Raw genomic sequence first — 10,526 nt, 5'->3', positions numbered from 1 at the left:
ATATCAGGGGTACCCCTCTGTCTTAGGGCCCTTATCATATTTTTTATGTGCTTTCGGACCTAAATTAAATGTCATTGATCTCATCATGCATTTTAAAAAATCTATACCAAAACTTGTCGAAAGTATAAAATTACTGGGCGTTGTCTATGATTAAGAATTACGTTTCAAAAATTATATAGTTTAATTAATTTCAAATTAAGAAACAAACTCTGAAACACTTGTATTACCTATTTTATAAACTATTGTATAACTCTGTTTTCCTTTGTCGCTCTAGTTAAAAAAATTGCTTACAAAAAAATTAAAATAAATGTAGATTTATTTTCAGTCTTGGAAATTATGATCATATTTCTTTTAGAATTAAAAAGAAATAAACTGGCTAAAACTTGATTCTTATTATTTTCAATATTTGATTGCTGTTGTGGTTCAATCTGTTTTGTCTGTCGTAAACAGAGTTTTGTGCACCGTAAAAATGCGGTTGCCATTTATAATAGTGCCTCCGCTGACGGCAACGGTGCCCAAAAAATAAAGGGATGATTGCTGGCGTCACTTACCCACGCATTTTGCTTCAGATCCCTTGTGGCGGACCGTTTTAGATCCGTCAAATTGGTAACTCATATTTTCAAATATTTTTTGTGAAATTTTATTAACAAAGAGCAATTTGCGAAAGTGTTTTGATAGTCTATATAGAAGCTGTACGAAATGTAACCTAGACTTCGTTTAAATAAAGAATTCAATTAAAATTGTGGAGGAATTGACTGTTCACAAAATTTATAATGGAAACAAATCGTGGTAAAGAAATTGAAACGACTTTAGTTCAGTTTATACGAATTATGATCTAAATTATTTGGCTCAATACCGTCATGCTACTTGAAACGTTCTTTTTTAAAAACAAAATTATCTTTTGACTGTTAGCGACTTAATTTTATGCCCGAAAATTTGTGTACACGTTCACCTAATTTTTAAGATATGAATATTTTAGAGCGTTTTATTCGCTAAAAAAACATTTTATACTAAAAAATACAGCTTTGGTAGAAATTAACAGCTGATCCTAAAAATTCTCTGCCGACAGCTATCCCGGACACCGTTGCCGGCAGCGGAGGCACTGCCTTTATAATAATAATATCGCAAACCATTTGACATGAAAGCCAGTAAATTTATTAAAAACAAATATAGTTAAAATACCTACTTTCGCAATTGTTCTAGTAAACCGTATGTTTTTTTTAATTCTCTTCAAGATTATTGCGGGCATATTGTTTTAAAAAATATTATTTTCTATTTTTTGTCATTATTTTCTTTGGATGTTAACGTGTGGCCACAGATTAGAGGTTGCCTTAATCTGTGGTGTGGCAGTGTGTTGTTGGTTGCCGACTTGCCTAGCCACCAAATTTTTATAAAACAATTTGAAAAATAGTAATTTCAGATATAAGATGTAACGTACACCTCAGCACTAAAAATTAATATTTTTTGCATTACTGATTCCCAACAGCAAAAATAATAAATTCAAATGAAGTATTGTTGCTGGTATCCTAGATTGTCAGATTCAGTTTGAGGTTATGTTTGTGTATATTTTTTCGTAAATATTAAGTAAAATGGTCACTGTTACAAGACCAACATTTACATGACGCTTCCAATTAAAAATGTCACTCCTGTATAGAGCAAAATTTGGCACTGATATTTTAAGTGTTACAAACCCGTGGAAATGTATCAGAAACAACTCAAATGCACCACCAACTCAAGCAAGAATAGTGATCGCAGGGGCTGGAGTTGTCGCAAACTCTGTGGCCTATCATTTGGTTCAGAATGGTTGGAGCGATATTATTGTCCTAGAACAGGGCAAAATCGGCAGTGGAACGTCTCATTTCGGTTCCGGGACCTTGGGTTTGTTCAAACCAATCGCTCACAGAAATCTGATCTGGTACAGTATTAAATTATACCAACAATTGCAAGACATGGGCTATGACATCCAGATGAGGCAGTGCGGGAGCATTAATTTAGCCCAAACTAATGATAGACTGATAGCTTTAAAAAGACGATTGGCTTATAATATTCCCACAGGGTTATACTGTGAATTGCTTAGTCCAAATGAACTTAAAGACTTGCACCCTTACTTACGAGTAGATGACTTAAAGGGAGCTGTTTGGGTCCCTGAAGACGCAGTAGCTAACCCCAGAGCTATCTGTGATGTCCTGGCAATATTAGCCCAACAAGGGGGCGCGCAATACTTCGAACATACACCTGTAGACAAAGTACTTACCCAAAACTCAACTGTTTATGGCGTGGAGACTCCGAAAGGGGTTATCAAATGTGAATATTTTGTGAACTGTGCTGGGATGTGGGCTCGGGAATTGGGGCTGCAGTGTTCGCCACAAGTGCGCATCCCTGCTTATCCGGCACAACACTTCTATGCAACCACGGGGCGTCTCACCAAAAGTAAGTGAGCACAATTTTGGAAATTGTGTAATCAGTTATGAAGACCTATTTTGTTTAACGAGTATAGTGTTTGCCGAAACGAGTGAGCGCAGCGCGGCGCAGTTAAACAATGATAGGCTTTTCACAACGTACAAAATTGTTCTAAATTATGTCCTAAATTGAAAATTTTTTTAGGACTTCTCTTGAAATTGAAAATAAATATCTCTTCTGTTAAAAATGTGAAAATTGACACAATTTTTATTTATTTTAAATTTCTAAATTAGCTTGTATCCTAAATATGTTTTAAACATTCTAAAGTTGTTTTAAACTTTATAATTTAAAATAGAATATTTCTTCAATTTATTGCTATTAGTACCTATTTTGTTAAAAAAACAATAGTTTAAATTTTTAAATTTAACATTCTTATAGTTTCGTACTGTTTCAATCAAGTTTCTCAGAATATTTCAGCTTTTTAGTTTTTTGGTTTCCTAAATTTTTAAATTTTTCGTGGTTTCATTATCTTATAATTTCGGTTTTTAAAATACTTAATGTTCTTATTTTGCAGTTCTATAGTTATTTTGTTGTATAGAATTCAATCTCACTGTTTCATTTTCGAAGTTTTTTAACTTTTCAGTCATTTAGGATATCGCTTTTTTATTTAAAATGTGTTTTAAGTATTAGTATTTTTCTTTTTTAGTTGTATAGTTTTTTTAAGTTTCTTAGTTCTTCATAAATTAGTTTATTTGTGTTTAAATTTTAAGTTTCATTTGCGTTAAAGTTTCTTAACGTAACGCCGGTATTTCAGTTGATTAACGCGTTTTGCGTATCGTAATATCTAATGGAGTGCTATAATAATTACACTAAAAACCAGGGTATTTAGTTGGATAATGTTGACAACCTAGTTTTTTGACAATCATCTGAGAGAACTGCTAGTCTCAATCGGCACCTGTTTCAAGTCAAACGAGTCAAGCCAAAACGAGTAAGCGCAGCGTATTGAATTCCATTACATTAATAGTAAAGTATCTAGTAGTAATAGGTGACCGTCAAAGTTAAACGTAAAATTTGAGATTTGGGGGATCAGTAACAATAATATATTTTTTTAGTTATTGACGAATCAACACCAATAATAAGAGATTATGACGCTTTCACCTACGCACGCGAACACGAAGGGGGTTTTATGATAGGATGGTTTGAAGAGGAAGCTAAGCCCGCATTCGAGGATAGCCAAGTGCCTAGAGATTGGTTGAGACACGTTAAAAAGGATTTTAATCACTTTTGTAAGTTATGAAAAAAATAATTTTTTACCAAATTGGGAGTTTCAACTGTCGGCATATTATTTTTTAGCTCAATGCAAGAATGCAGTGCAACCAGATATTATATTAACTTTATGGATTTGAAACTTCATATTTTTAAATAGACAATTTATGAATATTCCAGAAGCAAAAACTAAAAATAGGGCGTTCTATTTAACTTTTTTAAGTTATTCAGTTTTAACAAACTTTTTATTTTTTTTTGTATTCTTAATTGCAGTGAGTGCAATGCGCTAAACATTTGGTGCAGATTTAAGTTTGATCTTTCCTCTTTAAATAAGTGAAAGTTTTTTTTTAGTATAGTTTTTCTAGACTTTTTAGTATATGTGTAATTATTTAAAAAAGCAAGTTTTCGTCAAAAAAACAAATTATTTTAAAAATTAAGTTGAATCGACCAATACAAGTTTGGAAGTTTAGATAAAAATGATCAGTATTAAAAACTACGTCCAAAATTGCCATAAAATGTAGGGTGTTCCATTTAATAAAACATGGTTTGTATTGTAGTTTATTTCTAAAACAAACAAACAAACAGGGGGTTAGTATTCACGGTTTTTGCAAAAAAAATAGTTTTCAATTATTGAAGGGGCAATAATGGACACCTGATACATTAACGTTTTCTGCAGCTTATTTTATGCTGTTTTAGTTCCTTTATGGGAACAAGCCATCCGTCGGATCCCCGAACTATCCAACTGCAAAAAACCGGAAATCGTTAACTCTCCTGATAATTTCACTCCGGATGGTAGATGGATTCTGGGTGAAACTGCTGAAGTGACTAATTATTTTGTTGCCTGTGGCATGAACGGTAATTCTTTACAGGTAACTGTAGTAAAACCTATTGCCAAACCTATTGTCCTGTCCAATTTAGGGTGCGGGAGGGATAGGTAAAGCTGTAGCTGAATGGATTATCGAGGGAGAGCCCACTCAAGATCTTTTACCTTTCAATGTACAAAGATTTTTAGATGTTCATAACAGTAGACAGTACTTACAACAAAGAATTAAAGAAATTGTGGGCAGGTACTGACCATTACTTTGGCTACAAGATTCTGTATTTTTTATTTTAGGCATTACTCAATTCTATATCCCTTTCAGTGTGAATATAAATATGCGAGGAAACTTCGCTGCTCTCCCCTGTACAGTGTGCTAGAAACAAAAGGGGCAGTGTTTGGAATTAAGATGGCATATGAAAGGGCTCTTTACTTTGATTCAAGATACATGAGTAGGGCTTACGCTTTTGAATATGCTAATTTATTAACAGATGGCGCTTAACATTACAGATGGTGACTCTAAACCAATTATGCCTCCGGGTAGTTTTTTTAAACCGAAGTTTTTCGATTACATGAAAGAAGAGTATTTGGCATGTCGGGAAGGCGTAGGAATTATTGATATGTCTTCATTTTCAAAAATTGAAATTAAGGTAACAATGGCTTGAGGGGAAAGTCACAAATTGATATTAATCTATTTATAAATAGTATTTATAAAAGTCGTTAAATTGTAAAATTTATTTTTTAAAACTTGAATTAATAGAAAACGGCTTCCAGTCAAGAAGTTTTGTACATAATATGCGCGTTCAGTCTCATCAGCTTCGCTTCGAGCTTCAATATAATAACTTGACGCTGTAAAATTATACTTACCGCACTTATAATGTAAATAACTATTCTAACTTCACTTTAGAAAAATATGGAAATATTTGGTATCACTAGCTATGTTCGCGGTAGCAATTCTGAACTAGTTCAGGCATCAAACGCTTGCGCAGTGCGTCTGAGAGCGTTGGCAGTGAAAAAATCCCGAACTTTTAGTAATAGTCTACTGTCGTCTCGGATCGGTTCAGATTCAGTCCAAACGGTTTTCGGACTCGACTAAGGGTTTTTAGTTCTTGTGCAGTCAATGAAAGCGGTTTTGTCTCCTATTTTCGTGTCTTTGGAGATTTTTGGGGTTGAAAATTAAAGAATTAAGAATAAATAATTAAAATTAAACTCAAACCTCTTTTTAACCGCAGAATAGCCACTGCTCATTTTCCCCACTCAACGAAGTACGTATTAGCTACGCCTGTCGTGGACGTTCTTACAGTTCCCGAGGTCTAGTTTGCGAACTTTAAGTAGATCTATCGGATAATTAAAACGGCCTCCCAATATTCGAAGTAGCAAAAAAAGTTATAGACCGATTTTATACCCCAGGCTCACCCTGTATTTATAAATAGGTGTACAAATTTTTAAGAGTGACTTTCCTCTCGTAATATGTTAATCAAGAAATCAAATTCTAATTAGTGTTTTCAACAGTCAGACCATCTTGAAGTCGTAAATTATCTCCAACGGTTGTGTTCCAATGACATTGATATTGCCGTGGGAGGAATAGTACATACAGGGATGCAAAATGAGAGAGGCGGCTATGAAAATGACTGCATGTTAGTGAGACAAGCGGATAACAAGTAATTAACTAATTACAGTATGCATCAAAAAACGTCCTAACGTAAAACAGTGCAAAAGTTAAAAGCTTATATTGCGCACTTCTTAAAGTTGTTTAATTGTACTCGTAAGCGCGCAGAATTACAACCATGCAAACTAACATGATAAAACAGGATTTTTCCATGTCACAGATGTCGCCACATGCTATCGAAATACCGAAAAAAAAAACAATTCATGTGTATTTTATTTTTAACGAATTTATTCTGATACAGCAGTATTAAACAAAGGAATTTGTTTTGACACATTTTCTTTATATACGAGTAAATAATCTTTACTAGTTTTTACTTAGCGTTTTTAATATATGTTTTAATTTTTTCACTTCACTTTCACTTCAGGGTAGCGTTATAATAATAATAAATTTTTAAAAATGTCGTGATCTTAATAGTTAATTCCAAAAAAACTTAGTTACAGTTGCAAAGGTCTGTTAGTATGGCTTCTAATTATACAAGAAAAACTATATTGTTTTATTTAAAAATTTTGTGATGACGCTATGATGCTGCCATAGTGGCCGCCATGACTGATCCAGTTTTTGCAATTTTTATTTTTGGAAAATAAAAGAACTGAATTTTATGCGTTACTTTAAACTCACTCTGTATATTTTTGAATGTACAAAATCATCAATTTATCTTTATGACATTTTTAATAGTGTCTTGTATATTTTTTGCAAATACTAAGCGGAAACAAGTTTTTGCAATTGCAACTTGCTTTCTGTTGGTAGTATTTCATAAAATACATCTCTATTTGTATTAATTTTTTAGAATTATTATTTCCGATTTTATACATTTTAATTAATTATTTTGTCTTGGCTTTGGTCATGAAGGGGCCGGATAATCGCGGTTCCACTGTATTAAAACAGCTTTTAGCAATGGACGTGAGTAATCAAAAATTATCAAGTTGGTGTTTTAACTGAATTGGGAAAATGTCTAAGGGCTCGTGTCTAACAACACTCGCAATATTTCACACATTCTCGTCACACTCACTTCGTTCGTGCCATTTCGCAGTCCCTCTTTAATGACCAGTTTTTCCACTCTACTACACAAAGTTAAATACATTTTAGTAAAAATTTTGTTAACTGTAATAATCGTAGAATTTTTATGCTCTAAAAGTGCGCGCTTCTAACTTTTGCCTAGTGTTTTACCGACGCATTTTTTTGGTGCAACCACGCCCCCTTTACTTACTATTAAATATGTATTTTTTAGGTACTTTATGGTATCACCAACTAGTCAACAAACGCGAATCTACGAATGGATCTCGCGTAATTTACCGAAAAAATCATCAATTGATTTAAACGATGTTACATCAATGTACACAGTAATCAATGTTGTGGGTCCTAAAGCACACGAATTGCTCAACGAATTGTCCAACAGTGATATGCGACTAACACCTTTCTCTTACAAAAAAGTAAACATGGGCTATGCTTCCGACGTCATGGTTATGTCATTTACACACACTGGAGAACCAGGATACTGTTTGTACGTCCCTTCAGAATACGCTTTACACATATACTACAAATTAATGACAGTGGGTCGCGACTATGGTGTGCGAGATGTTGGGACTTTAACTCAACGTTTTATGCGAATTGAGCGTTTTATCCCTTTTTGGGCGGAAGAATTGAGCAGTTTTACGACACCTTTTGAGGCAGGAAACGGTTACAGTGTACGACTGGACAAAAGGGAAAATTTTATCGGAAAACCAGCTCTCCAGCAACAGAAAGAAAACGGAGTAACTAAACAACTTGTCTTCTTCCATTTGAATGATATAGACCCCGATAAAGATATTTGGCCGTGGGGTGGAGAACCGTTGTACCGAAACAATGAATTTGTTGGAACTGTTACATCCGCTGGTTATGGATTTTCAGCCGATAAGTTGATTTGTTTGGGTTTTATTCGCAGACCAAAATCGTCAAGCGTTAAAACGATTACTTCCGAATATATACTGTCGAAAGAGGCTAAGTATGAAATCGATATTGCGGGCACTCGATTTTCTATAATGCCATATCTTCATGCCCCACCTGTCACAAATACGGTTAATTTAGGTCAGAAGTATCGACCGACTGTTATTAGGTATAAAAGTGATGTGACAAGTTAGTAATAATTTTTTACTGGTTCCTAGCAGCACACATAACCATTCAATATGTAATCTCAAGCTGAAGCTTTCAAATGTGACAGGTTTTTAAACTAAAAATTGTTTAGAAAAATTAATAAAAGTTAAAAAAAGTTGGATGGTGTCAATAAAAAATAATGTAACGTAACATATATTGCAAGTATATTTGAAAAATATGTAAATATGTTTAATGCTTATTGACATAACAATTATCCTATATATTTGATACCAAACGAGTAGATTATATTAACAATTATTTTTTGTCAAATTTGAACATATTGCACATGTTTGTACCAAAAAACTAATGACTTCTAAATTATAAAAAGAACAGTCTATGTTCTAGTTTAAATTAAATAAGAAAGTCGAAAGTTGGAAAAGTTTTAAACACATCACCTTATACTATATTAAAAGCCATTTCATTATATTTTTTATTGTTGAAATCGGGCCTTAAGTAAAAATTCTACAGCACCTGCCGGTTTTTAAATATTACTATGTAAAAGCAAATTATTCCAAAAAATAATTTTATCCGACAATCTCACAATGTTAAGATGGCTTAAAAAATTAAACTTTTGCCGAACAGGTTATACAGGGAGCGGCAAAATTATGGAATAATTTTATTAAAACTGAAAGTATTTTGTTTTAGCGAAATTGTTCGTACAGGTCAATGTTTTTTTAAATTAAACACTTCACCATTTTCAATAAAATTTACAATTTTTGGTTTTGAAGTAATTTAAATGGAAATCCTGAAATTTTTTGCCCATTTCGATAGATTGTTAATTGCAAAATATTACATGTTACGTAACGACGTAAATTTCATTTAACATTTTCTTGTTTCGCCTAAAGATCGTAGAAGCAAGTTTCAAACAAAATCCTAATATTTTTTTTTAATTTTTTTATGGCAAAACAATTAATTTATTAATATTAATTGTTTTTATTGATATTAAAGTTTACGTGTTTCATTTTTTGAAGATTTTTTTCGAAAATAATATTATATAACATTTTATTTTTTGGTATTGCTATTTCGACAATTAAGGTATATCGAAATGGCTAAAAAAAATAGGGGTTTCCATTTAAAAAAATGTTGTTGACATCATCACTCAGCTACCAAAAGGTGAAAAATTAACGGTTCCGCGAACGTTAATAAACAAGTTAAATAGCTTATTATATGGCTATGTAGTAAAAAACTTACCAGTTATACATTTGTTTAATGTAATGTTAAAAAATTAAGTCGCAGTTTTTGATTTTTTTCTCTAAAAAGTAAGAGTTGGTCATCTCTAAACAAATTACAGCTATCAGAAACTGAAGTGCATTTTTTTAACTTATTATTTTATCACTGTTTCACTAAAACTGTGCCGAAAGGCTCGTGTCTAGCGACATCCGCAATATTTGACTCATTGTCATGTGTCACGACACTCACTTCGTTCGTGGCATTTTGCTCCTCTTCAAAATTTAACACATTCTTATTCTCAATTGCTGTAAAATATAGCATAGCATAGCTTCTAAAATTTTAACCTTTCTTCTCTTCTGAACAAATTCTTTGAACCCAGCTTCTTTTTCTTTTTGTAATTTTAGGAGGTATTATTTTTCTGTACAAACATCTGCAATTGTTCGGGTGAGACAATGCCATTATTATTATGTCAATAAGCTTTATTAATTAGAAAACAATACTGCCAATATTTTTTCAAATATTGATACTTGCAATATTTCTGTTTATTAAAAAAATATTTGTTTACTTGTAGAACGATAACTTGTAATCAGAATGTTTTTAACGTCGTTATTTTTTATTGTCACCTTGAAACTAGTTTTTTTGATTTTTATTAAATTTTTAGTAATATACATTTTTGTACCAAAAAATTTAATATGTTTTAAATTATAAAAGAAAATTTTGGGACAGTGACATTTAGAAAACTTTTAAAAGCATCATCTTATACTACGTTTTTCTAATTTTCGAAATACGGCTATGAATTAAAAAATCTACGATTATAACTATAACAATATAATTTAGTCAAATGGTGCTTCTAGGGATCTAACAAACTTAATAGCAATATATTTAGTTGAATTGATTAGTCTGGTCATAGTTTTAATTATTGTAAGCCTATTTATCTGAGTAAATAAATTATTCGAATATGTTATTGATTTGTTTGAATTTGACTCCTGGAACGTTAGAAGACGCCACTGGAAGTAGCGAACTGTAAAGGTGATAAGTCCTTACATTTTTAAAACGATAATGAAATAATTACGT

The 10,526-nt window shown here is 32.2% G+C and overlaps 1 protein-coding gene across 1 annotated transcript; it reads left to right on the top strand.

The window, feature by feature from the left end:
• Positions 1-1,352: 1,352 nt before the first annotated feature.
• Positions 1,353-10,416, top strand: LOC655799 (pyruvate dehydrogenase phosphatase regulatory subunit, mitochondrial). Its single transcript, XM_008200798.3, has 8 exons — positions 1,353-2,430; positions 3,513-3,686; positions 4,363-4,535; positions 4,585-4,733; positions 4,781-4,935; positions 4,994-5,133; positions 5,996-6,144; positions 7,381-10,416. Exons 1-8 carry the CDS (start codon positions 1,638-1,640, stop codon positions 8,267-8,269), a joined length of 2,622 nt encoding a protein of 873 aa, XP_008199020.1. The 5' UTR covers positions 1,353-1,637; the 3' UTR covers positions 8,270-10,416.
• Positions 10,417-10,526: the final 110 nt, after the last annotated feature.

Source organism: Tribolium castaneum, chromosome 10 (genome assembly GCF_031307605.1).
Source record: "Tribolium castaneum strain GA2 chromosome 10, icTriCast1.1, whole genome shotgun sequence".
NCBI lineage: Eukaryota > Metazoa > Arthropoda > Insecta > Coleoptera > Tenebrionidae > Tribolium > Tribolium castaneum.
The sequence above is the reverse complement of the archived record's forward strand: the minus strand, read 5'-3'. Positions and strand labels throughout refer to the sequence as shown.

Coding starts and splice junctions, on each gene's coding strand:
- LOC655799 (XM_008200798.3), top strand. CDS start 1,638: ATGTCACTCCTGTATAGAGCAAAATTTGGCACTGATATTTTAAGTGTT. Junction 3,687..4,362: donor AAAGGATTTTAATCACTTTT/GTAAGTTATGAA, acceptor ATGCTGTTTTAG/TTCCTTTATGGGAACAAGCC. Junction 5,134..5,995: donor TTTCAAAAATTGAAATTAAG/GTAACAATGGCT, acceptor TGTTTTCAACAG/TCAGACCATCTTGAAGTCGT.